Source organism: Tasmannia lanceolata, unplaced genomic scaffold (assembly GCF_043159265.1).
Source record: "Tasmannia lanceolata isolate RefF3 unplaced genomic scaffold, GAP_Taslan_0.1 ptg000004l, whole genome shotgun sequence".
Lineage (NCBI taxonomy): Eukaryota > Viridiplantae > Streptophyta > Magnoliopsida > Canellales > Winteraceae > Tasmannia > Tasmannia lanceolata.
The window spans coordinates 8505763-8533483 of NW_027518681.1; the positions used below are offsets into that span (position 1 = coordinate 8505763).

At 37.1% G+C, this 27721-nt stretch overlaps 2 protein-coding genes and 1 long non-coding RNA gene across 4 annotated transcripts; all 3 read right to left on the reverse strand.

Annotated features, from left to right (window-relative positions):
- Positions 1-701: 701 nt before the first annotated feature.
- Positions 702-7708, reverse strand: LOC143876219 (glycine-rich domain-containing protein 2-like). The gene is made up of 9 exons (XM_077377939.1): positions 7564-7708; positions 6912-7155; positions 5898-6015; positions 5562-5816; positions 4105-4560; positions 3070-3605; positions 2727-2913; positions 1651-1806; positions 702-1524 (listed from the first exon to the last, which is right to left on the reverse strand). Exons 2-9 carry the CDS (start codon positions 7067-7069, stop codon positions 1033-1035), a joined length of 2358 nt encoding a protein of 785 aa, XP_077234054.1. The 5' UTR covers positions 7070-7155; positions 7564-7708; the 3' UTR covers positions 702-1032.
- Positions 7709-11181: 3473 nt separating this feature from the next.
- LOC143875804 (uncharacterized) lies at positions 11182-13357 on the reverse strand. The gene is made up of 3 exons (XR_013250203.1): positions 13225-13357; positions 11650-11803; positions 11182-11569 (listed from the first exon to the last, which is right to left on the reverse strand). It is a non-coding gene; the product is annotated as an uncharacterized LOC143875804 (long non-coding RNA).
- A 3562-nt stretch (positions 13358-16919) lies between these two features.
- Positions 16920-27657, reverse strand: LOC143876220 (glycine-rich domain-containing protein 1-like). 2 transcript variants are annotated; one of them, XM_077377942.1, is made up of 9 exons: positions 27526-27657; positions 26565-26798; positions 25435-25552; positions 25101-25355; positions 22467-22922; positions 20511-21031; positions 19133-19319; positions 17551-17706; positions 16920-17464 (listed from the first exon to the last, which is right to left on the reverse strand). In XM_077377942.1, the coding sequence occupies exons 2-9, from the start codon at positions 26720-26722 to the stop codon at positions 17351-17353; spliced, it is 1965 nt and encodes a 654-aa protein (XP_077234057.1). In that variant the 5' UTR covers positions 26723-26798; positions 27526-27657; the 3' UTR covers positions 16920-17350. The 2 variants fall into 2 exon arrangements, with proteins under 2 accessions (XP_077234057.1, XP_077234056.1); XM_077377941.1 differs by having other exon boundaries at positions 27375-27581.
- Positions 27658-27721: the final 64 nt, after the last annotated feature.

Here is a 27721-nt window from a genome sequence, read left to right on the forward strand (position 1 = left end):
ACAAATTCTTTCTCATCAAAGCTCACAATTCTTTCCTTTTTACCATCTTGATTTTCATTCTCTACAGAGGCTGCTTGTTAGTATACAAAGTACAAGTGGGGGCACTTGTACTTTGATCAGAACCATTCATTTTTTGAGCCTCTTCTGATTTGCATACTTTTCATCTGATACTTTTTAAGGTAAGAAAGAATGAGATTTGTGTTTCGTTTGTGGAGAGCAAATCTAGGAACAAGGATCTCGTGGAACTCCTATCCTCGATCTTGTGGAACTCCAGTTCTAAAGAGGAATCCACCTGTCCCTATTTTCGGGAATAAGAGGAGAAAACAAGGTTCCATGAAATCCCACATTTGATATTAATGGGCTGTTTACCAGTGGATAGAAATCTGGAGTATATTTTATCCTTGATTAGACTTGATATCCTCTATTCACATTTGTTCATGAATAAAACTGGTGAACAGAGGACAAGATAATTTCAAGATTAAATTATCAGAGCAGGATAGCCAATCCCAAGAACAGCTTATCCAATCTGCGAAAGCCCCAATAGCACAACCAAACAACAGATTATGCACGACCATAGTAGAGTGGCAATGAGATGCCCATAACTTCATACATAAACCACGTGCAGAAATCAATATAAACTACATAATCTTTCTACAATAATACTACTCCCCAGCTGAACAACTGGTAGAAAGACCAACAACTGAGCAAACTGAAACAAGTATATCCTTCATAACAGTAGAAAGTTTTGGATCTTGCACTTATTATCTCTATACAAACATTTTTATATTTAAAAACCTCCATACAAGAGGAGGCAACCACATCTATACTGAGAAGAAGCTCCTTTACTAGTCCACAACATAATCACCTTATTATATGTAGTTTATAATAAACACCCTTTATTAGTCTACAACATATTTACCTTATTATATATAGTTTATAACAGACACCACCTGATGATTTTAATCACTAACAACATACGCAACATGTGCATCAATCGCTTGTGAAACTGCACTCACTATGTTTATCGCATGATCAGCCATTGTGGTAACGACCTCCACCACAGCCACCACCACCACCGCACCCACCACAGCCACCACCATTTCCACATCCACCACACCCTCCACCACTTGCCACCCCATTCGCACATCCTGCACCACACCCACCACAGCCACTGCTCTTAATGAAATTTCCACACCCACCGCCACACCCACTGCCACACCCACCACACCCGCCGCTCAGTACTGTATTATTACCGCAGCCACTTCCACAGCTGCCACCACAACCCCCACCCTTATTCGGTGCCACTTCACTACCGTTCTCCGCTACCACTGCCTCCTTTTCCGAAGCGGGATTGTGCAACATCAGACTTTCTGAATTGTCTTCATGGGCTTTCTCATTATGACCAACCATCTCCTTGAAACTTTCTCCATTTGCAATGACACTACTATATCCTTCATTTCTTAACACGTGCGATAGTAAGAATCCCAACACAATTCCCGGCAATACAAACCAATCTGCGCTGACCTATTTGCAAGAAAATTTGAATTCTTTAGCATAGTAAATCATCAATGAGTCCATTCATAAAAAAAGAAAAAAAAGAAAGAAGTAAATCATCAATGAGGAGTTTTGGACTAAAGAAAGGAAATGCACCTTGAGAAGGCCAGACTTCAAGTTAAGCAATGCGACAGCTTTACCATATGGATTTTCTGTGGAGAATCCAACTACAGTCATGAACTTGTTTTCATTTTTCTGCCCGTCGCAGTGTTTGGGTTCATATTCAAGCTTTCTGCCAGAGAAAAGTTTCACCTGAATAGACATAAAAATAATTATAAGCCAAAAGCATAGTATATTCTCCGAGCTTTTGTTGATAAACAACAATTGAGAAACCTGAGCCCTGAGCTCCCAAGACTGAATTTTCTGACAAGAATGTGAGGCATGTAAATCTTTCTTTGAGCCAAAATTACCATAATAGCTGGCTCGCCTCAGGTTCCATAGGAGAAATTTACAGGATTTTTGCAAAATTAATAATGGTTTAGTGTAGAATATCATAAATAAAAGTGTGGAAGCTCATTGATTCATATTTGTATTTTTTAAATGGCAATTTTATTAAAACAGAAACAAAATTTCAACTACCTGACTTTTGTCTAAATTGTGCCCCAACAATATTTTAGACTGTTTCTGGCTGAAACTTTGGGTTCAGACAAGGATTGAAATATGGATGTCTGAAATTCATGGTACTTTTTGCTGAATTTAGAAACTGAAGGGAAAAAACAAACCAATATATCATTTCATAAAAATGAACTGCAAATATATCAATGCTTTTTAAATAAGGTCTTCCTTGAAAATAGCATGTATGTGTTTCCAGGAACATGTCAAGCAAAGTAAGAAATGGAATTCATGTGATCAATGATCAATTAAGAGTTGAGGTGCCAGTCTCGGCAGCTATAACCTGGAGAGTTGGAAAGCCTATTTACAGGCTCCCAGCCCAGAACCCCTTCTCACCTGAATTTCTAATCAAAGTTTTTGACAGTGGAAGATATATCCCTCATTAGAGATGATCAACTTTGATAGATTCATGAATGCTTTATTGATCTCAACAAAGTTATTTGAGAGAGAGAGAGAGAGTGAGTGTGTGGGTGTGGGTGTGTGTAGAACTATTACAAGCAGTAAAGATGATTGTAATGTCATGCAAAAAATTGCGGAGTTTGGATGGCAAAGATGCTTACCGGTCGGTTACCTTTAAGCTCAATGGTATGTCCATCTTGGTTGGATTTCTTCTCAAGGTGAAGGAACCACTGAGAATCCATTAGAGTCCACCCTGTTCCAACAAACTCTGCCAATACACATGTTTCACCAGACCATCCTATTACGCCGATCACCTCTCTTTTTCTTGCCTCTCCTTTTTCTGAATTCCTGAAAAAACAAAATAAGAAGCCAGCAACCAATTATCTGAAAAAAACTCAATATTTCAAGAAGTGCTACAAAATACTATTGAGAGGCACATTCCATTCACTTTCCAACAACTCGAAGTGTTACCCGAAGCATGTGCACATGCATGCATGAGCTTACCTCATTTGTACAGTGATGATATCATTGCCAGAGTTATCCACCACACGTGTCCAGCACCTAAGCTGTTGAACCCTCCCAGGAAGTGGAAAACATGTTTTTGCTGAGAAAGGACGTGATTGGACCATTCGAAGCACATGTTGTGCAAGACCAGGTACAGTGAAAGAGATAGCAATGTACAAAGAGATTGGCTTAGAATCCACAGTATCAGAATTGGGGGTTAATTCAAACCATTTCTGAACTGATAGTTCTGAATGTGACTCCAACAAGCCGTGCAGAGATATTGAGGTGGTCCCCATGGTTTTGTATGGCCTTGATATGGGTAAGTTCCGAGGTGAATGGGACATGAGTGTAAAAACCAGCTCCCCGGTAGGTTCACACTCAAAAGCAGCTACCTGTTTCTCTCCAGACTCAGATAAAATACCCAGTTTTCTGCTAGTGGTGAGGAAACTATCTGGATGGCTTTTAGTAAAAACGACAAAGAGACTGCCCTTGTGTTCGTCTGGTAAGTTTCGTATCCGTACAATCTCCAAATGAACCTGCAAGAGAAGAAATTAAGAACAAAAGACCACGATTCAAAGAAACTAGTCATGGGCTTTCATTGCAACCTAAGTTAAAAGGTTATGAAGCTGATGCACTATGCACACTAAGATTTGCTAGACTGGAACAAAAATGTGAATGCTTTAAGATTATTCAAATTTTCCCAACACTTATTTATTCATGCAACAAAAAATGAAACATTATTTGTGGCCGATATATATTAAAGAGGCTAAAAACATTCAAGAAGACTGCTCTGATATTCAGCGAGATGAAAAGGACGAAACTAAAAGAAGTTTTTCCTTCATAAATGTAGCATTAGTAATTTTTCAACTAGATAAAAAGGACGAAACCAATTGAAGTTTTTCTTCATAAATGAAGCATTAGTAATTTTTCAACGAGATGAAAAGGACGAAACTAAATGAAGTTTTTCCTTCACAAATGTAGCATTAGTAATAAGGAAAACTCTATCAAAGTAACAAAATGGTTTTAGAAGCCTACCTCCACAACCTTTGCTTGGGAAAGCTGAAGCTCCTTCATATGCTCGCCGGAAAAAATTGCAACCTTTCCCATGTCAATTGATGACCATGGTGTGAGTGTGACAGGAGAGGGTGCATTCCCTCTGTGCATAGCCCCTGCCTTCCAATACCTCCAACCGAATGTTTTTTCCCATTGCTTTGTAGTTCCAGAAAATCCAACATCAAGCTTCTTCCCTTTGGTTCTATCAGAATCTGTATCATCATGTTCTAATATTTTCCCAATTGCTTCTACCAGGTCTTTGCAGTAAGATATGGGTTCCAACTGGTGAGAATGCCAAATTAGATCAATATCATAAGTTGGTACACAGAAGCGTCTCATAGACCTATCCATGTTTCTTTTAATTAAATGCAGAAATCCTTTATATCGGCCCACAGCTTCTTCAAGAAAGAGATCATCAGTCATACTGGGTCTCAATACCTGTCCAGAAAAAAAAATATGATCAAGAGAAGAATCGAACCACTGGAACTCTTGATGTAATTATTCCTGTATGTCAATAAGAAAGCAGAACAAAGATAGAACAGAGAAGAGAGAGGGAAAAAAGATAATGTTGAGATGTTGCTTATGTATAGTTAGAAAATTGTCTGATTTCCAAGTTAAAAGTGTTGAGGAAAAAATTCAAATTTTATATCAGCGATGTTAAAGTGCTGTGAATTATGATCCCAAATTTATAGACAGTGATTTTGAGTCTTAAAGTACTGTGAATAATGATCCCAAATTTAGAAGGAATAATATGAATCTATTCCGTAGATAAAAGTTCATGATTCAAACCATAGAAAATTCTTCATGATTCAACTTCAATCATACAGTTTTGTAGAGAAGGAAACAGGGTATTGGTTCATAATTGCTATTGATGTTAAACTTAAATTCAGTTCATGAATAAAAAGAAGTGAAAATTACATTTACACCCCCTCTAGTTTCTGACACACACACTTCTACCCTTGTGGTTCTAAATGTGACAACTACCCCTCTGATTGCGTTGGATGCACAATAATACAATATTGTGTTTTAAGCTTTGATAAGATGAACAGTTTATTCAGCCAAGTATTATTTTTTAATTTTTATATTTAGAGAATGATATTATGAGATGCAGCTATACACGACAAATGTGACACATGATCCAGATATTGAACAAATGAGCCATGTCATGGATTAACATGTCCTCAAGCTTAGAAAGTTCCTTATCCCTTTGCCCTATCTTACCAAGAATGCTATTAAAAGTATGAGATGATTATGAAGTAACATTGAGACAGCTGAACTGAGGAAGTTTGAAACTACGCGAACAATACCATAAATAAGCTGTAAAAAAAGATACAGTTCTTCAAGAGTCAAATCCGTGAGGAACGGTTTGGTCGTACAATTTTAGGATTGAAAAAGAAAAAAGAAAAAAAAGAAAGAATGACTCGAGTGGTGGCAAATACCTGATAACAAAAGGTGCTCTGCCTCTTAACAGCAGATACCAGATCATATTTGATATTTTCTCCTGTCAAAGAAAGCTTCTCAAAACAATTTTCTGAGGGTAAACTGCTAAAGTCAAGCTCATACGGCTCTTCTGGATATAATTGTCTCCAAATTTCCACAGTTTTCTCTTTGGAAGTGCCTTGTATAAGAGAGACAACATTCTGGTTGTCCAGGATCTGCCCATAAAACTCCTCACAGTCTGCTTTATATTGTACCTACATGACAAAGCAAAGGAGATAAATTGAAACTTACAAACAAACACAAAAACAATCACAATTATCATCGGTTACCCCTACCGGATTGAGCCTGTGACAATGCCATATCCATTCACAATCAAGAGGTACAACGAGAGGGCCTTCCACAACCGAAGATTTAGCATGTTTGGCGAGCAATGGAAGCCAAAAAGTTTTGTACCTAAATATAATCATCCAAAAAAAAAAAAAAAATCAGAACTCAAGCGGCAGGCATCCAACCCCGAAATTCAAGACATACCAAAAGGTTGGTCTGTACATGTTGTTTCTTCCAGCATTAAAGAAGTACAACCATGAACCAATCAGGTTGATAATTATTCAATAAAAACAACGAAAGATATATAGTAACTCAATGCCCAGAAAAAAAATTAGCCACCAAGAGTTCCACAGCTGACGATATAGAACAACATCATACTGAACAGTAATGGTGTTAAAATACCTTCATGGTTGAGATGGCGACATGAGAAAAATAGTTTCATTATAATCACTTCAAAAGGATCACCAATAGGTCGGATTGAGGATTTCAACAGTCAGTTCCTGATTCACTTAGGCCCTGTTTTTTTTTGGATTTTGAGAATTGATTTTAGATCCAAAACTGATTATTGTACTCAAAATTCAACCCAATTTGATACCAACAATCAATTTTAAGTTTGGGCTCAAAATTGAGACCCATAATCAGTTGGGGAATCAAAATCCACCATTCTTTCCTAGAGCGCATTAGAGACATTCAAACTGTATGTAAGAGGCTATATGCATGTATCTTGGAGCAAAAATGAGTGCAAGGCAACCATGTACCCATGCCCAACACCATTTTGATAACCTTGAGAAAAAACAATCAAAAACACAAATTTTCCCTCTGTTTTCTCAAGCACTTTAAAAATTAAAAAGTGATCTTTAAAATTTCTAAGGCAAGGAACATTGGTAGAGACGTGTGATAAGTACTCCCTCCTCAATTCACTTGAAAAAATTATAATATGAAAAAAGTAGCATTCTGATAGAAACATCAGCTAATAACCATGATTTATACAACAAATAAATAACTCATTATGTGGTATATACCTGTAAATTGCTCTGTCCAATACAGGCCCATCATAGAGACATCGGTTCCTATCAACTGCGGCAAGAAAACGCAGCTGCCGTTTGGCTGCGGCCACAAGATCAACGCTTATTACGATTTTCTGTGCTTCAGACCACTCTAATTCTTGAGCTTTATCCATTTTTTTTTCTCAAGAATGATCAAATATAAAAATTCCCTCTTATCCAAAATTCAACTACAGAAAATCCCAAGTTCCCAACCCCCTTTCTGCAATATAGAATTGGATAAAATTTGAATTAATTGGGCTATGTTCTCACATACTAAATGTACCAAATGCAATACATCTACAAATACCATTTCTTTTTCTTTTTTCTCTTTAACATAGTATTAAAAATCAAACAAAAAGATACAATTTTTACAACAAAAACCCAGATATCACAAACCCAATTAGAAAATCAGATAAATGAACTAAATGAAAAACATAGCATTAAAAATGTGGGCGTGAGAAATTTTGTGTTTATTAGCTATTTCCACCAAAACCCATCTTAAAACAAGTAAAATTCGATCAAAAGGAACTCTCCATAAAAAAAAAGATGCAAATTTTAGAACAAAAACTCAAATATCACAGACCCAATGAGAAAATAAGATAAATGAACTACATGCATGAGAACATACCCAGAAAATCCGAAATCAGAGAGAAACGCCTTCTCAAGTTCTCATTTCCTCTCTCTCATTTATAATCAGACCTGGGTGTCTGAGTTTGAAACGTAAGGAATACCACTATCATACTTTCTACTAAAATATCCTAGGCTTTTTCAATTTTTTTTGGTAAGAAAAAAGACACAAACACCCTTTGTCCTTTTGTGAGGATGATTATAGTTTAATCTTTTTGGTTAAGAATGTAATTACATTAGCAGAAATATCCTTTTTTTTAATCTTGAGTTCATGCATTTTTCATTTCCCCTAAAATTATGTAGCAAGTAACCACCACTTCCATCATTCTTTTCTATGCATTCATTTGCTATGAATACTATTGTTTAGCTTTTTTCAGTTATAACAAATAGCTGTTGTATGGTCAGTTCAAGTGGGCCCCACCTATTTCAATCAAGGAAACCGTCCACTCTTTCTCATTGAATCATGCCCTAAAAAAATATAGCAGCAATATCCCTTTTATTTGACTTCAGATCATGGCTCTTGTATTATAGGACAAAATAGATGAATAATTGGCTTGGTTTTAAATATCCCAATTTACCGATCTATATCTTGATAGATATCTTGTTTTTTTCTGGTTGGTGAGCTGGGATCGAACCTCCGACCACAATGTTGTAGGGGTGCAACTCGGGTTGGATTGAGGCCAACCCTAACCCAGCCCGAGATAGCATTCTCTCAACCCTAACTCAAACCAACCCGAGCCTCGGATTGAGGATGGTCAACCCTAGCCCAACCCGCCTACAAATCAGGTCAGGTTGAGTCGAGTTGGGTTCGGGTTGAGTCCAGTTCATCTCAGGCCAAATGGAAAAATGCAAGGAAAAAAGAAGAAGCATAATCCTAGAAAAACATGAGAAAATTAGAGGACAGTGGTCGGGTTTGGGTCAAGTCGGGTTGCCAAGCCTTCAACCCTAACCCAACCTGAAATGAAATCGGGTTGGCTTTCCCAACCCAAACCGAGAAAATGCTAACCCAATCCGAGCCAAAATCTGGTTGAACCCGTCGGGTTCGGGTTGAGCCCGACCGAAGTTGCACACCTACAATGTTGAGAAACAAAGCGTCAACCATTCCGCTACAGGCTATCTTGATAAATATTGGTATCAGAGGGTTCCAATGTGTTGACTTATTGAGAATACTCCAAAATATTTTAGAATATTCCCAGTAAAGGCTAAACCGCTAAACTACAATTACCAGAGGTTAGGCAAATGTGAGTCATGCCTGTGGTGTAAATTATACTAGTACATTTTGTACTATCCTTGTAACTAATAGTACTCATTTTTAAGGGAAGGTGATTATGGAGACTTTCGATAAAGAAAGTTTGTGATTCTTAGAGTTAGTGACAAATCACTCTCGTGAGTCGATCATTATTTATCAATTGTCATTTTTATACAGGGAAGTGATATATTCGTCCTCTTTCCATCCCCGGGCCACCCACGCACCCCACCCCACCCCACTCCACGCCTAGTGTTTTTATAACTACTCTTTTACACTGCAAGTGGTGGCCCAATTAAGAAAAGGGGGCAAATATATCTTTTGCCTTTATATATGTATGATATCCAGGGTGGCACCGTGTTTGGTCTCGTGTTTGTTAAGAGTTCAACACTCGGTATCTTCATTTTGAGAATTTATATGATGGGTGGCCGTGAAAACACGTGAAGTCTGAAAAAAGTAGGTACGGCCCACTTTTTTCGATGATCCAAACCGTTCATCTATTTAGGCACAACATAAAGAGGTTGGGCCCCAAAAGTCATTTCCATAGGATGATCCTAACCCTGGGCAAAACTTTTTTCACGTGTTTTCACGGCCACCCATCATATAAATTCTCCTTTATTTTTACACTTTTTGATTTTTCACGTGTTTTCACGGCCACCCATCATATAAATTCTCCTTTATTTTACACTTTTTGATTGGCTTTGTTATGGATATCACCAGGGTAGTGATATATTTGCCCCCTTTTCCCCTTCCAGTGTATTTATGAGTACTCCTTTTACACTACAAGGCGTGAGCCCCGTGGAGAATATATCATTTCCAATTGCAATGCTCAAAATTTGTTGACATCCAATTAGAAAAGTGTTTAATGAAGAAGTAAAGGGAGTGTCATTATCAAAATAAGTAAAACATGTATTAAAAAAAAAGGGATTTGCTAGGGACCATCGCAGAAGGCCATGAGAAATGATACATCCGTGCCCTTTTCTTGAAACAACACTCCCCCACTACCATATTTCTACAATGGCACCCACTTTGTTATAAACTTTTCTAATCTGATGCTATCAGCATCATGAGAATTGTAAACAGCCGTGAAAAGTTACTTAAAAAGTTTTAAAACAAAGTGAGCAGTGTCAGTATCAAAATATGCTGCTGTGGATATCAGTCCCATAGTACCTTTACATTCTAAGGGTAGTCTTTTCTTCTCCCAAACCCAGAGTAATGGTTTTATACAAGATGAAACCAATCTGGTCTGTTTCTCTCTATTAGTCTTTCTCGAGGATATTTTAGTCATTTCAGTTAAGGGTAAAAATATTGTTTCACTTTTTAATTTTTACTGCTAATGGAGTAAAAATGATAAAAAATAACAAAGGTAATGTAGTACATAGGATAAGACAATGCACAGTAATGTAGTACAGTGTTCGTAACTGAGTGGAACTACAGAGGTCCGAAATCGTACTAGCGAGTTTACTAATTTTAGACAGAGCTGTTACACCCAACCTCCTCCACCTCTCTCTTTCTATTTACGGTTAAAGTTGTTTGGAGGACTCTACAACTAAACAAACAAAAATATATGCGTCTGGAACTGATATGTCCAGCAGTAGTGTATCAATGACCAAAGAGGGGCTGATGTTGTGGTGGGGATGGGGCGGGGATTTTTCCCCGAAGGATGCAGGGCGGGGATGGTAAGAGGATGAGATATTTCCCGTGGGGAGGGAGGGGGATTCCCCGTCATCCCCGCAGCGGGGAGGGTGGGGACGGAGAAAATTCCCCGCAGTGGGAAGGGGTCAGGGAATGCAACATCCGGCCCCGACCTGCCCCGTTGCCAGCCCTACATATAAGTAACCAAGCGGCATTTCAGTCCTTTAATTTTGTTTTTTTTTGTTTTTGGCTGAATTCTTTTTTTTTTTTTTTGGTGAAGTAACTTTTATAGGAGTTTTCTCAAAAATTGACATTTTCTAAGTTATCTCTTCAACATTTCAAAATGTTTATGAACTTTACCTATTAATTATTAACTTCCTCACCGACGGCTTGTCGCTCGGAAGCACACCCATATGAACAGTGTAGAGTGTAAATTTACATTGATCAAATGTTCCCAACGATCCATCAAAATGTTTCCTAATTGATGATTGTTCTAAAGTTTCATTATAGTTTTCAGTTGTTCCAAGTATTTCATTACGTTAATGAAGGATATTTAAATTGATATCTGTTAATCTAAAACTATCTGTATATCCAATGGCTCAAAAACCTCAAACCTATTGCCCAATGGTAATGATCAAATTAAAAGTAATTTCAGTCCATTGAGTGAAAGCCAAGTAATTGTAATCACTTATCATGACAAAACAGAATTGCAAACTAGTAATTAAAAGTAGTGTTAGATTGTTAGTGTGAATTTCCTTTGGGAAGACATGGAAGCTCGGCTTTTCGTGGATCTTGTTGATGTTAAGGAGAGAACAATGCAATGCCTTTTTAACCCCTGTTTATCATCCTTCCTTGTGATGGAGCTCTTCAAAATTCGAACACCTCTTTGAAAAAACTTTCCTCTTTGACAGTATGTTTTTTCTTCATAAGCACTGATTAGGCTGATAGTAAGTGTCTCGAGCACCGGCGCATTCACAAGCAGCAGTTCTATGAATTTTAATGCAGTTTTTACACCCCTCCTTATACTCATCTCCACAGTTTGGAGGTGATTAAACATGCAATCCATGTGATCTTGTGCATTCCAGTGGTTCGTGACAGCTGCAGTGAAAAACTCTCCTAGTGGATGCTAGAAACAGAAATGCAATTAGATTAATTTAGAGTACTACGATATCAAAGAAAACAAATGTTAATATCGAAAAAACTTACATGGATCCTAAATTCTTACAGATTATGTGAGCTTCTTAACAAGCAAAAAGCAGCCAAGATCTGCTTTGGGTCTTTAAAACTTATGGCCAAAGAGAGTTTTCAGATGATCAAATGTATTTGGAAACCTGTGTGGTAGATTGCTTGAACCATGAACCTAGGAGCCAGAGGATAAAGGATAAGATTAGTATTTTATTTTGTAACTGAATTCAAATTACTTCATCAATACTATTTACCTTTAGGAACTTATTGTCCAGCAGGAGCTTCTTAATGTTCGATAGAGAACAAAGAAGAATGGTAAAGCTACAAGTCTCATTTGGCTCGAGAAACACATTAATAAATGTTTGCATAAGTGTAGAAATGTGAAGAACATTCAGAAGTATAAATTGGCTAAAAAAGAAGCTAAAGCATTCATTTGATGGGCCCTCACATAGATAGGGTGTGCCCAAAAAATCAGCTCGATATGATCATCCGAACCCTATGAATTGTGGAGGCAAAAAATGGACAGACTTGTGCAGGTTTATACACGTCCATTTTTGCCTCCACAGTTCATAGGGTTAAGATGATCCTATCGAGCTGATTTTTTGGGCACACCCTATTTATGTGAGGTCCCATCTTTGGATTACCCAAACAATGTGGCCTCGGCTGTTATTTCAAGCTAGGGAGTAGATAAGTTATCTACTCCAGGGAGTACCTCTCTCTCTCTCTCTCTCTCTCTCTATATATATATATATATATATATATATATATATATATATATATATTACGAAAAAGGGGAAAATCATAAGGGTGTGATGTCTTAGTAGATCTTGGTGTGATGTCTTGATCCAATCTATGGTGTGATGCCCTAGTATATAGTGGTGTGAATGCGTGATGTCCTGGAACTTGTATCATTTCTTCTCTTTTTTCTTTCTAAGGTATTCTTCATCTTTTCTCTACTTTACTTCATGCTGGAAACTTAAAATCCTCGTTGTAGTCGTGTTTTAAGATTCAAAACATTCCCATGGGATATTATCTAAGACTCATAATGTTCTATTGATTCAAGTGATTGAATCTGATCTTGAACCCCACAACCAAATTTGATCATGGTTATATCGAATTGTATCCAACGATCGGATTCAGTTATTCTGTCATGGACTGAGTCCTTGATATTATATTGGAATTCAAAGGTTATATCTGATTATATTTGTGAGATACAACCAAAACCATAGATAAATAGAATATTTGTTTGATCTTTACTCTGTCTCTTTCTACATCAGTTTGGTATCATAATTACAATAACTAGTTCTTCCAAATAGACGAATATTTTGGGTTCAAGAAAACATACAAAGACATCAACCGTACCTTTTACTGGAAAGGGTTTATCGTTGTAGGTAATTTAAATTTATTTTTGTGTGCTTAAATAAGAATTAAGAATAAAACCCAAATCCAAATCAAAGATCATATCCTAATATAATATTTGCAAATGTGAGAATTTGAATCCAAACCAAGAATATACAAGCAAAGAAATCCTAAATAAGAGGTAAAATCAAACAAAATAGATCAAATAACAGGTAAAAACATGGGAGAGAGACATACCTTGACAGAAAGAAGAGGAGAACGACGTTTGTCGGAAAGAAAAGGGAAGATCACCGGAGATAAACATTGAAGATGTTGACTTTTTATGTGAAAAAAGTCTTTGTAATTCAAACTTACAATAGGGTGTTTTTAGTCATTTGTGTTTGTCCTTCTTTGGGACTTGCTTTATGCTTTTGGGCTTCCCTCCAAAAGGACTAAAGTCATGAGAAAACTTTAGTCCTGGATGAGAAGTGTGAGAGGGTGAGAGTGGCCATATATATACTTTCACTCTCTTAGCCTTGTGAATAAGCTAGAGGTCATGGGGATCATACGCGCAAGGATCGCCCACTTGGGTCCGGCGGGCTTTTGGTTTTACCACACCCGCGCGCCGCCCGGCCCTGCCCGGCCAGCCGCGCGCGTGGACCTAAGGCTTTTCTTTTTCTATTATTTATTTTTTCCTTTTAACGGTCAAGAGTTTATTTATTTTGTTTTAACTCTTTTTACCATTTGAGATTCTTTAATCGTGGTTTGGTGACCGTTTGGGAAACGTCTCTCACGCACTAAAAGAGTGCGACGTTTCACCCTAACGTGTCGATTACCTTTCTATAAAATTGGTTTTAGAGAAAACAGAAAGATATCCTTAACAGATTCTTCTTCTGCTCTCTTTCTTCTCTGGTTTTCTCTCTGCCTTCTCTGCTATTTTTCCCCAACTTTTCTGATCGAGGCTTTTGGCAAATATAAGCGAGTTTTTAGGCATCCGGGCTGCGTGAGTGCACACCCTTGGAGCGAGAGTTGTTGTATCCTGGAGGCATACGCCAAGACGCCCATCTGCACCGTTGATTCATCATAGTGGGGGCGAGATTTGCCTTAAAGTCAGCGAATATTCTTCGTGCCTCAACTCAATAAGTGGTCTAACGATTTCTCCTTTTGTTTACAGTTTATTCTTGCAGAAAATAGTACTGTTGATTTCTGATTTCAAGTTGTGAGGTTAATTCATTATAAGGTATTCTCGTATCCTAAATTACAGATTTGCACATCATTATTTTTCTAACAGAAGAAGCCGGAGAGAAAATGATGAGAGCGTCCAACCAAGATAAAAATTAGTTTGTGGGGTTTATGGGTTCAAGTTAAGGAGGGAATATATGCTTCAGTGTAGCACAATGGGGAGGAGGCCATCAATCTCTGTGCTACAGGGATGATCTATGGTCTCATACTCATCTCTCTCCTCAAAGAAATAGACAACCGTTGAAATTTGTATACCATGGACGGTGCCGCCTTATGTTTCAAACTGCTACTGCTATTGTTATAGCTTTGATTTTGTGCACTGCCAAGGATTAATTCTTACTTAAAGATGCATGAACTTATGGTTAAACAAAACTCCATCTTCTCACATCTCATACTTACCATCATCCCATAACCACTGCGACTAGAAGTGGCCGTGTCTCCCCGAGGTTGGCAAAGAAGAAATTTTTTTATTAGTTTCTTCCAATGTCTCAAATGATCCTTTATCACGATTAATTCCACAATTACTTGCATTCTTTTCTAATTTGATTTGAGCTTACTCTGTAATAGTAAATGGACCAAGACATAACCTTTTATAAGGGTTACTCATGCCAAAATATTAGGTTGGTTTATCTTTAGTGCTCTATCACACAATACACATTACTTTATTAGTGGTTTTTCCATGCAAAACACATGTACTGTTATAGAATATTAAGCATGCATAATCTAAGCGAAACCGCTTAGAAAAGTTTGAGACACGGAGAAAACTTAATTGTTAAGAAATAAGCTACTATATATTATATGTTTCAACTAATCCACTATTTATTTGACGGATTTTCTCATGAAATAAAGGGAAATGATCTAAGGAGACCATAGGAGGATGACAAGGCAGGGACGGCCTCTGCCTGCGCATGATGCACATACTCAACTCAACTCAACAAAGCCTTTGTCCCAAACTAGTTGGAGTCGGCTAAATGAATCCTTTAGAAAAAAATTTCATGAAGGAGGTAAAAGGAATCTACCCAGCTCTAATCCCGGTTCTATTTGGGTTCTTCTACGTGGATCATTTTCTTCCATTCTATGCTATCCAAGGTCATGTTCTTTGTTATGTTCCTAGCTATCAAGTCTTTCCTCACCATTTTTATCCAAATTGTTTTCGGTCTACCTCTACCTCTTTTTACTCCATCAATTTGCGGCACGAGTCGCCTCTTCTTACCGGAGAATCCAAAGGCCTACGTATGCGCATCGTGCACATACGCAAGACTAAATTGCAATCTTGTCTACACGCATGGCGTCCAAGTAGAGACCGTCCCGACATTAGCATCCTCCCGCACCTTCATGTTGGCACCCATTGTAACTACCATTGTCCAAGAGTATGAGTACTTGTATAAAGTATCATATGTACATTATTCTCATATACTTTTTTTTGGGCACAAACAATACTATTCTGTTAGAACTCAATGGGCCCAACTTAATTTGTATCTCACATTTTTCAAGAATGAATGGTATTGATAAACATTGGAGATGGATTATCTAATTGGTCATATCTTAGATCTAATATTTTTTTAGGGTGGAGTTGATAGCAAGGTTTTAAATTTTGTCCGGATTTCGGTCAAGATCAAAACCGAAACGTTCCGAAACCAAAATTGGCGAAACATACCAAATTTTGGTCGAAATTTTGGAAATTTTGTCGATTTCAGCGAAATTTGAAAAAAAAAATTAAATTTTTATTCCTTTCCCAAATTTCAGCCGAAATTACAGAAACCGAAATATAAAACCTTGGTTGATAGAAATTAAAACATTCCGGCAGTAAGAGTTCTAAAGCACGGTCTACTAAATGTGTGGTTTGGATCAATAAAAGGTGGGCCCACTCTCCCATAGTAGAGGCCTCTCATTGTATTGCTGTGATATTCATATTGTGCCATAGAGAGGGAGAAAAAATATGGTAGTTTGGTCTCTTTTATGTACGGCATTAATATTCTTCATAGGCCTACCCCATTAAAACATGAGATGTAAAATGGTGGGCCCCACCCATATGTGGGTTTTATAAACATTAAGGGAAATGTTATCAGCACTACTGTATTTTGATGATCGCAGTCTTCACTTTAGTATAAGTACGGTATGGCCCGCCCCATAGGATAATCCAAACCGTCCATTAGATGGGCCACAGCCTAAATAGTTGTGCTCCAAAATTTATTTCCATAAGTTGATCCTAACCCTCCGATTTGTAAAGGGTTAGGATCAAACACTCCCTCTACAGATCGGAAGGCTAAGATCAACCTATGGAAATAATTTTTGGAGTTTTGATGGTTTGGATCTCCTATGGTGCGGGCCATACCATACTTTTAATAAAATGAGGAGTGCCATCATAAAAATACAGTAGTGCTGATAACATTACCCTAAACATTAACTTTCTAAAAATGTTCATTGCTGTGCAGAAGAAACTCCATGTAATGCTAACATGAATATGTCCATTTTATCCAAAATTACCGCAATGTTTGAAATTAGGAATAATAATAATTATGGGAGTGGATTGTTTTTTTTAGCTTTTGCTTTTTGATCATGTGGGTCCACCCATGTTGCTCTATAGGTCTCGATCTGACATAGATGCCGGACCAATACACATTCATGAAACCCCTACCTAGTCCCACCAAAGAATAGAGAGACAGAGGATTGGGGAAATGAGAAAAAAAAACTAGGGGGGCGCATAATCCTTCAGGGGGCGAAGCTAATACCTGCTTTCTTTCCTTTTTATTATGAAAATAAATGTTTACAGCTCCTTGTTTTACAAATATACTCATATCATTGATTACAAATATACATCTATCGGGATACAGAGAGTCCAACGGATTTCAAGCCAATTAACAGAATTTGGATTCAAATCGAATCGGATTTTAACTTTGGATCTGATAGCTCAGATCATACACAAACAGAGACACCTTACACCATCCTACATGTGCATTCTCATGCCAAGCACAGAATGTTAAAAAGTTCTCTGAGTCTCTTTCTTCTATATACAGATCAATGATCCTAACTCCTCCCCGATAACTGCTGCCACTCAACATTCCTGCAACTGTTGCTGTACCCACCACACCCATTGCTCTTTATATCATTTCAACACCCACTCTTTTGTATAAAAAAGCCATCACCTTGACACTTCCTCGGATGGGGATGGAACTATTATATCCTTCTTCCTCAACATGTCCGAAAGCAAGAATGCCAACACAATTCCCGGCAGTACAAACCAATCTTCATTTACCTGATTGTGGGAGAATTCGAATTCGAGTATAGTCAGTTCCATTGATGGAGCTTTAAGGGAAGATTAAGTAATCAAATGAAATGTACCTTTAAAAGACCGGATTTCAAGTTAAACAATGCCACAGCTTTGCCATATGGATCTTCCATGGAGAATCCAACTAATGTCATGAAGTCTTTTTCATTCTTATGCCCATGACGACATTTGAGTTCATATTCCAGCTTTCTACCGGGGAAAAGTTTCACCTGTTCCAAGAATATATTACAAATGCAAGTTATTGCCAAAATCAAAGGCTAATAATCAAATATCTACTAAGCTTTTCTGTTTTTCAGTTTCTCTTGATAAGCTAAAGTTGCAAATCCAATGACATGATCCCTTCCAATGTAGAAGCCTTGAGTTTTCTATAATATGCTGCCAAAAAAGTCTTACCGTAGATACATTTCAGCAAAGAATATGAGATACTGAAATCCCATTTTCAGTTTGTCACAGAAACTGGCACACCCGTGCTATGAGATACATTTCAGCGAAGAATATGAGATACTGAAATCCCATTTTCAGTTTGTCACAGTAACTGGCACACCCGTGCTATGCCAACAGAAATTTACAGTATATTTGATGAAACTGACCAAAACTTATTGTAGAATATCTTAATGAATAGGGTGGTACTTTACCAAAAACGAGGAATAGCATGGTGGCTCATTGATTCATATCTCTTCTTTTCTAAATTTTTAAATGTTACTTCACTGAAAAAACAGAGATTCAATGATATGTGCATGTTAGTGGGGTTGGTTAGATTGTGGTTATTAATTATGTGGTTATGGGTTTAAGGTTGTGGTGTTAGTTATTTCCTATGTGTTATGTAAGTGGGTTAGTGATGTAAAACTACCTTTATGCTTGTATTTAAGTTCGTATTTCAATGGAATGAAGAAGAAAAGAATTCTACAGCAAAGGAAACTTTGTAGGAGAGTCATGGTTCCTCTCGATTTGAACCACTAGGAGGTCCGGTTGCCTCGAATCAACCTCTCTCCCCCCTTTTTCTATCTTTCCTTTTGTTTATTTCCGTTGCGGCCAATTAGGCACGTAACATTCAACTACCCAACTTTCATATAAATTATGACCAATAAGTTGGATTCTTGCAGTGTTGCTGGCTGAAAAAAGGAAATATTAATGGATCACTATTTAGGAGTTTCAAAACTTTGGACTCAGATGAGAACTCAGCCAAGGTAAAAGGGAGTTGACTCTGGCAAGTCAATGATTGGCAGCCAATGTTAAAGTGATTGAACTCGGGCTAGTCAATGATTGACCCGGCAAGTTTCTAACCAATATACTAATCTGTCATGGTGGTTTCAGGAAATTTTTAAACAGAGCTCTAATCTGTAATTACTGGAAAATATCTAAGCCACATTCAAAAATGAATCTCATAATAGTTGTCATCAGTATACATGTCAGTGCCAGTCTCGAGAATAGCAAATGGGATCAGCAAGCCAGTTTTCAAGCTTGAATCCGGATGCTGCCCTCACTTGAACTTCCAATCATATATTTTGTTTAATGAAGGAAGATGTATCCCTCTTTCCATCGAGGAAGAGTGACAAATCACTTGTTCTAGTAATGAAGATATAATAATATGATAGGTCTACACTTTACTGGGGCTGAGATGGGAAAGGAACTTACTGGTCGGTCACCTCTGAGCTCAACGATATGACCATCATGGCTGGATTTCTTCTCAAGGTGAAGGAACCACGAGGAATTCGTTACAGTCCAACCTTCTCCAACAAACTCTGCCAGTACCCTTGTTTCACCAGACCATCCTAGTACACCAACCACCTCTCTCTTTCTTCCCTCTGCTTTTATTGTATTCCTGAAACCAGCACAAATCTGATAAATGCCGATATTCATGCAATATTGCAAACTAGAGAGGAGTTTGTGTAATGGGGACATTTCATTTACCCAACATTGTTGTGTCAGTAGTCCCTTGAACGTATGTTGACACAACAATCAAAAGAGAAATTAGTCAATATGTTTACTTTCTGGGTACAGAGGTGAGACAGGGCCTGTGGCTCCCACACAGTCACCATCATACATTACATAGATAAGAATAGCATGCCTCTGTTTTCTTCAAAATAAAAATAAAAATGGAAGCATGCCGACAACATAAAGTTATAATGAGTTGTCCACAATCACTCAACTAATAACACAACTCTCATTTATAAAAAGATTATGAATTCTATGTGTGGAATAGTGAGGGTAAAAGTGGTCTCTTTCTCGTGAAATTACAATTATAAAATAGCCAATCACTTTAACAGAAGTTCAGTTGAAGTTCGTGCAGTACACCCAATTTAAAGAAACTATGACTGGAAGGAAGAAACATGGGCATTGAATCACAACCGTTAAACAAAAATACGATCAAGAATTGTTTCTCCGGAGACCAAAACCGATCATGTTAAAGTATAACAGATTAAATAACGCCTTCTCCAACAGCTTAAGCTTTTGGTGTAACTGGTCGTTTCACATGGTATCAGAGCAAATGCCTGGGTTCAAACCTCCTTGATAGCAAAATCCACATGCAATGGCCAAACCAAAGTGGGGCCACATGTGCCATGTGTAGGCCAACCCAAAGAAAGAGGCCCATACATGAGGGGGAGTGTTAAAGTATAAAAGATTAAATAACGCCTTCTCCAACAGCTTAAGCTTTTGGAGTAACTGGTTGTTTCACAGATCATTACATCGTCATGAATATAGAGAATTAAGGGACATTTAGTTGATACCCTGAGAGGCGCTTTCACATTAGGAGTGACTCCCTAAAAGTCATTGGGGACTCAAAATATATTCCATTGAAGCATCTAAAAAAATATACTTTTTCTTTATTTAGATAATTTATGTTTCAGATAAATTTCCCTGAACAACAACCCATGTAAACTGAAAGCTAAAATTCTGGTCTAGGAACTATAGAATAAGAATTAGTTCTTTCTAATTCTATAATGCAGATTCAATTTACTTTCCAATAATTCTCATGTAACCAAAGCATGGGTGCATGTGTCCATGAGCTTACCTCATCTGCAGGCTCATGATCTCACTGGCGGTGCAATCCACAACACATGTCCAACGCCTAAGCTGTTGACCCCTTCCAGCAAGTGGGAAGTAACAAATATCTGCTGAGAATGGACGTGATCGAATCACATGAAGCACATGAGGTGTAAGAGCCGGAACACTGAAAGAGACAGCAATGTGCAGCGAGATTCCAGAATTGGGTGTCAACTCAAACCACTTCTCGACTGACAGTTTAGAGTCTGGCTCCAACAAGTCCTGCAGAGAGATTGAGACCATCCCCATGGTTTTTGATCGTCTAGATATGGGTAAGTAGGAAGGTGAATAGGAGATGAGTGCAAACATCAGCTCTCCATTAGGTTCACACTGGAAAAAAGAAACATGTTTCTCCCCACACTCGGACGAAATACACAGTGTTCTGCTAGTGTTGAAGAATATATCAGGCTGGCTCTTACTGAAGGAGACAAAAAGATTACCCTTGTGCCCATCTGGTAAATTTCTTATCCCCACAATCTCCAAATTAACCTGCACGAGAACAAATTAAGAGAGTACTACCATAGAACTAGTCGCGGGTATTTTCTACAACTCAAAAGAAATGAAGCTGCTAGTTAAGCATGCACTTTAAGATTGGCTACGGTAGAACAAAGTGGCTTTCAAGATTCACGACTACACAGATGTTTTTAATCCATATTTTCCAAAGCAACAAAAAGTGAACCATAAATAACTGACATCTGACTATTTAAAGAAAGAACAGCACTAGAAAGGCTAAAACCCACTAAAGAAGTTGAAATTACTACCCCAACAAAAAAAAAACCACCAAGGAAGAATGTTTTTAAATTTTCAATGAAAGAAGAAAAGGAACTGAAAGTAAACACTATTTATCCTTGAGGGTCCGTTTGGATATCTCATGCATTTGTATTTTGATTTGGATTTGAGTTTTGGATACAAAATACATCCATCATCTTCATGAACATGTTTTAAGAGAGAGAGAAAGAGAGAGAGGGAGGCAGGGAGGGATGTCTTGCTGCTGCCGGAGCAACGTCGAGGAGCAGCGACGGTGAAGGAAGTTGCCACAAATATTGATTTCCAAAAAATGTCTCAAAGAACAGATTTGAAAATCGGAATTTTTTGCACTGTTGTAGCTGATTTGGAAATTTTTAGGATCTGATCCAGTTCAAAATGTCAACTAAATCCAAATCTAAATCTTGTGGGTATCCAAACGTGGCGTAAAAGAAATGCCAGTCCCTTTCTGAAAATTCAAGGAGTGTCGATGAACACTATCTAGTATGATTCCAAGAATTATAATAGGAAGACTACCTTCAATTTCCATAAATATTTGGAAAAAAAGAAGATCATTATAAAGCTTTCCAACTTGTGGATGCATCTAAATTATTAAACAGATATCTTATCTCCTCGCTTTTGCAAACTAATAGGGGTTGCAGGGTCACCAGAAGAAAAATTGTTACTATAAAATAAAATCATGACTGGTCCATGAGGAACTATACTAAGGAACCATGTCATCAGTTGGCACAACAGTGGCATGTGGCTAACTGGCTATAGAAGAATGCTTAACAATTCTCAATTCATTCAGGATTTCTCTCTACCTTTTGTGGATTTAGTTCATTTTTTAGATCAGATTTCCATGTCACAAAGAGAAAAATTGTTACGATAATATAAATTATGAATGGTCCATGAGGAACTATACTAAGGTACATTGTCATCAGTTGACACAACAGTGGCGTGCGGCTATGTCAGACAGAAGAATGCTTAACAATTCTCAATTCATTCAGGATTTATCTCTTCCTTTTGTGGATTTCATTCATTTTGTACATCATATTTTCATGTCAGTATTGCAGAGGATGCATTCTTACAAGGAAAAAAGATAATAATATTAATAATGACAACAGGAAGGGAAAAGGAGTAACTGTAACAAAACCACAGAACAGTTTGAGAAACCTACCTCCACAAGCTTTTTCGGGGAAAGATGAAGGTCTTTCTGATACTCACTGCATGGGATAACATTCTTGTTAACATAACTTGATGGCCATGGAATGACTGTGACAGGAGATGGAGCATTGCCTCTGTACATTGCCCCTGCCCTCCAGTACCTCCAGCCAAATGTCTCTTCCCACTGCTTGGTAGTTTCAGAAAATCCAACATCAAGCTTCTGCCCTTTGGATCTGTCGGAATCCATATCATCATGTTCTAATACCTTCCCAAGTACTTCTACCAGGTCTTTGCAGTAAGAAATAGGTTGCAATTGGTGAGTATGCCAGATCAGATCAATATCATAAGTTGGTACACAGAAACGTCTGATGGACCTCTCCATGTTTCTCTTGATCAGATACAAAAATCCTTTATATCTGGCCACAGCTCCTTTAAGAAAGCAATCATCACGCATACTGGGACTTGATACCTGTCCAAAAACAACTAAAATAAGATAAAAGCAAGAGTTGACACTTAGGTCCCATGAATTCTATCAAGAATGAAGTAATCTCTCAGACGTGTCAAAAGGAAAGTACTGTAAAAGAAGGAAAACAATGGACCGGAGAATGGGCAAATAGCTTATTGTAAAATCTGTGCTTATGGATATCTTCCAAAGATTAGGATATTGAAGTTAAAATATTCAGAAAACAGGTTCAATTTGTTATAGCAATTTCATCAGACTACAGTTATTTATGATTCAAATCCCATAATCCAAGTCAAATCATACACGCAAATTTTCAAATAATTCAGTAGAAAACGGCTCAAGATTCTACTTGAACCATTAAGAGTGGAAAAGCTTAGACTTTTATGGTTTTGAATGTTTTTCAGCACCAAGTTACATCTTGTGGATAAAAAGGTAGATGCAATGAAATTGAAAGTAGCATACTAAGACTAGCTGCTTTCTGATCTTAGATTGCTCTGGGTGCCCAATATGGTTCAGTATAATATAAAATCATGGGGTGAAATGTGGATGATTTGCTGCATCCTATACCGTAAGTACTCTTTATATTTGCAGAACGATACTATGATCTGCACCAAGTGGGCCTGACCATAGGTACCAAATGCTAATATAATTGATAAAATATCAAATTTTTATGCCCATATAACTTCTTGCATTTTTTAATTCAATATGGATTCCCAAAATTAAACATGATCTGATTCGAATTAAACACAAATCTCATGAACAATTCATCAATTTATCATATATGTTTGTAAATACTGGGTGAAGTTCAATAATGTTGAAAAATTTATTGTAGTGAAAATTGAACTGAAATCCAAGTCTAGCAAACACGCATGTGTATATATAGTAAATATGCATATTGTAAATAGAAAACACATGCATTTTTCCGAATTCTTTTCAAAACTACAAAATATTTCCAGATTTTCTGAACATTTGCCTCAACAAATTATTCCTGTATCCAAACATTTTAAATATGGGCCTGAATGTAGATGGTATAGGTTCAATTTTCAGTCACTGTGTCACCAAGCTGACCCCTATTGGATGAAAGGTCCAGATCATTGTGACTTAATGTTAGACTGGCCAAGTGCTTCATGAACTTCCCAAATCATTATGTTGATCTTAATTTTTGCCACTTGTTGACTGGACTTCTTAATGTCAAAAATATTATTTGCATTTCTATAAAGAGGAAGATGTGTCTATAGTCTGTTAAGATCCATGTGGTTATTTCTATGCTTTGAATGACTTAACTGGTTTTTATATCAGGAATGAGTTATCTGGATCTTGATAAGCAAATCAAATTGGACCGTAAATTGGAAGGCTTCTGGATTACAATGGATTGTAAACTGTAAGATTTTTCCACATGCGTACAAAATTAAGAAAAAATATAACGTGTTTACTAAATTAAGAAAAAAAGAAAGCACGGTGTGGCTATAAGCAGTACTGAATGGAAGTCGCTTCAGTCAATGGAAATTCAAAATAAAAACACCAGATGTACAACTTATAAGATGGACCACCAGACATATCTACTTGCAAAGAGTTCGTACCGCCTAAAATATTGACAGTAACTCAATATCTACTGGTTTAGCTGCAGTGTTGGACATTATAATCCACATAAAATATATGTGGGAAGTACATGTACAAAGTACAAACAAATATACATAAATTCCAGTCATGGATAGCTGTCCATCCTTCAAAGAAGTGCTACTTGGGCACTCTTCGTCAAGCTAGGAGAAAGTAAATTTACATGGTGAATAGTGCACAGCATGTCTTTCATTATTTTTCAGTATTTTATTACTGTATCATTGTTGTCCTCAGTTCATACAGATGTCTATGCTTGCATCTCTCTTATTTAGTAAATTTTCCACTACGAAATGGGATTATTATCATTCCTCCATGCCTCGAACTGTATTAGAGGAAGTTATATAGAATTGGAACGTGGCAAAGACTGTCATTTAAGGAAGTCGGCAAAGGATAGGAAGTTCTTCAATAGAAGATGTGGAAGTTCCCATATAAGCCGCAACAGTAGATATGGAAGTTCTTCAGCACTCAAATGTGTAACAAACAGTTTTCTTAACTCATTCAATACTGGTAACAAAAGACATGGCACATCCCACATCATGTTCAAGGAACTGTAAATGGCATAATTACCTGAAAAAAGAAAGAGCTCTGCCTTTTAACAGCTGATACCAGATCATATCTGATATTTTCTATAGCTTCAGGAAGATTTTCTGCAGTATTTTCTGAGTTAGGGATGCTAAAGTCAAGCTCATATGGCTCTTCTGGAAACAGCTTGCCCCAAATTTCTGATGTTTTCTGTTTCGAGGTCCCTTCCAAAATAGATATGACATTTTGGTTGTCCAGGATCTGCCCATAAAACTGCTCACAGTCCCTTTTATATTGTACCTAAATAACATGGTTAAGGACATGAGTTAGAAATCTCAAAACAAAAACAATGACAATTACTCTCATCCACAATGCCTACCGGATTGAGCCTGTGACAGTGCCAAATCCATTCACAATCAAGAGGTACAACCAGAGGGCCTTCCACAACCAATGATTCAGCATGTTTCGCGAGCAAGGGAAGCCAACAAGCCTTGTACCTAAATATCATCATCTATAAAATTAGAACCCTAAGACAGAAGGTTCTGACCTTTTTGCTGACACTCGACTCCTGCTTTTAGGACTTACCAAAAAGGCTTGCTACAAAAAATTCTATCATATTAATTAACTGTTGCCGCATGGTTGTGACTAGTGCGTCCATTAATGGATTTACCCATTTCTGATTACGAATAGCCATGAAACAATCTGGTTGGCACTATTTAAATAAGAGCAAATTTAAGAAATATAGGGACCCTACGGATATGGTTTAAAAATGAATAGAATGGTTGGCAATTTATATGATATAGAACACTCATATCAATAAAATGATTTGAACCATTTATTGAAAAAAAAAACAAATGGGTCGAACCAAAAAACAAAAAGGAAACTTCGACTATTTCTGTAGTTGATGACAACATTCAATGGTGCATTAACAGGCTCTGAATATGTTATTATGACTGGAATGGTAATGAAAGGTAATTAATCATTGTGTCTTTAGTCTCGCCCGAAGGAATATCAAAATGTCAAACTGGTGGTTCCTGCTTGAAGAAAACGAATTGGTTAGTAATAGGTCATTATTCCAAAAATATTATTTTCTATAACAAGATCTCGCCATACTTTAAGTCTAGGATGCATGCTGACATCCAAACCGTTTGGAAGGGTTTATATGAATTTATGTTAGCACAAAACAAGTACATGGCAACCATGCAAAGTAGACACCTCAAATGCTTGTCAAATCCATGCCCAACACTTTGACAACGTTGAAGAAGACCGAGTAAAATGAAAATTTTCTCTATTTTTTTTATTTTTTTTACAAATGCTTAGACAATTAGCTTGTGAGTCACAACATGCTATAAAGGAGACACATAGTAGAGACATGTAATTTGGTAGTCAGTCCATGCAAAGAGATTACAGTTGAAAACGGTAGTAGTCTACCATCAATGTGAGCATTAGCCTAGAGCCATGAACCATACAAACTGGCTAAATTACTAAATAACCCATTAAATTGCATACCTATAAATTGCTCTTTCCAATATGGGACCATCGTAAAGACATCGATTCCTATCAACCGCGGCAAGAAAATGTAGCTGCCGTTTGGCTACGGCCACAAGATCAGCGCTAATAACAATCTTCTGTGCTTCAAGCCACTCCAATTCCTGAGCCTTATCCATTTTATCTTATAAATGATCAATTATAAAGATGTTCTTCCAATCCAAAGCTCAAAATATAGAGAACTCAGCTCCCTTTCTGCAACACAGAACGAGATAAAATCACTTCAAATGCACTATGTCCTAAACCCAATCTCTTGGACATGGCGCTAAATATCATAAAACTGAAGTAAATTTTATATTTTCATTCATGAAATATCATTCTTTAATTTCTTTTATAATGTCATAATGTCAAGCATGTTTTGAGTTTTCATTTTGTATATACCTCAACGTGAATTGAGAAACTTAGAGCTGAGAACACTTCTACAAACTCTTCATATTATATACTTGAAACTGAAGATGTCAGTTTAAAGCAATCAAAATTTTACCCAATAAAAATAGAACAGAAGTTTCAACAATTTCCTACTTAGAAATAAAAATTCCTAAGTTTGATATTAAAACATCCAGGGGCACGTTTTGATGCTTTAGTCTTCCTAAATTAGATCCAATCAGATCATATACTCAAATCCAAGAATAAGTAAATAAATTTCTAATTCTCATTGCATGACGAAATCGCGCCTATTAAGACACAAATTAACAGAATTCTGCAGAAAAGAAAGCTCATTGTTCACTAAGAAGTGCAAAATCATAGCATAAGCAATTCAAAGAAACTAACCGGAGGAATGAACTTCAAATTCACAGAAAGTTGTAGTGCAAAAAAAAAAAAAAAAAACTCCTGTGCGTTCTTGGAAGCAAGTTCGTAAATATGGGTTTGAGAGATTTGAGTCCAAGAAAAGTTTTTCAACGGATAGAAAGAGAAAACTGACCAAAACGAACGTCGGTTTCTTGCTTTCCCCATTTCCTCTCTTTCCATCTTCCACGAAGGAGCTCCTGGTTGAATCTTTCAAAGGGAAATTATATCAGCACAACCATTTTTTGATAATTGCAATAACTCAGCTTGTCTTTTATTTTTTTAAGAGAGCAGTAAAATGTCCCAAAAGCTCTCACAGGCCGATTTAAAAG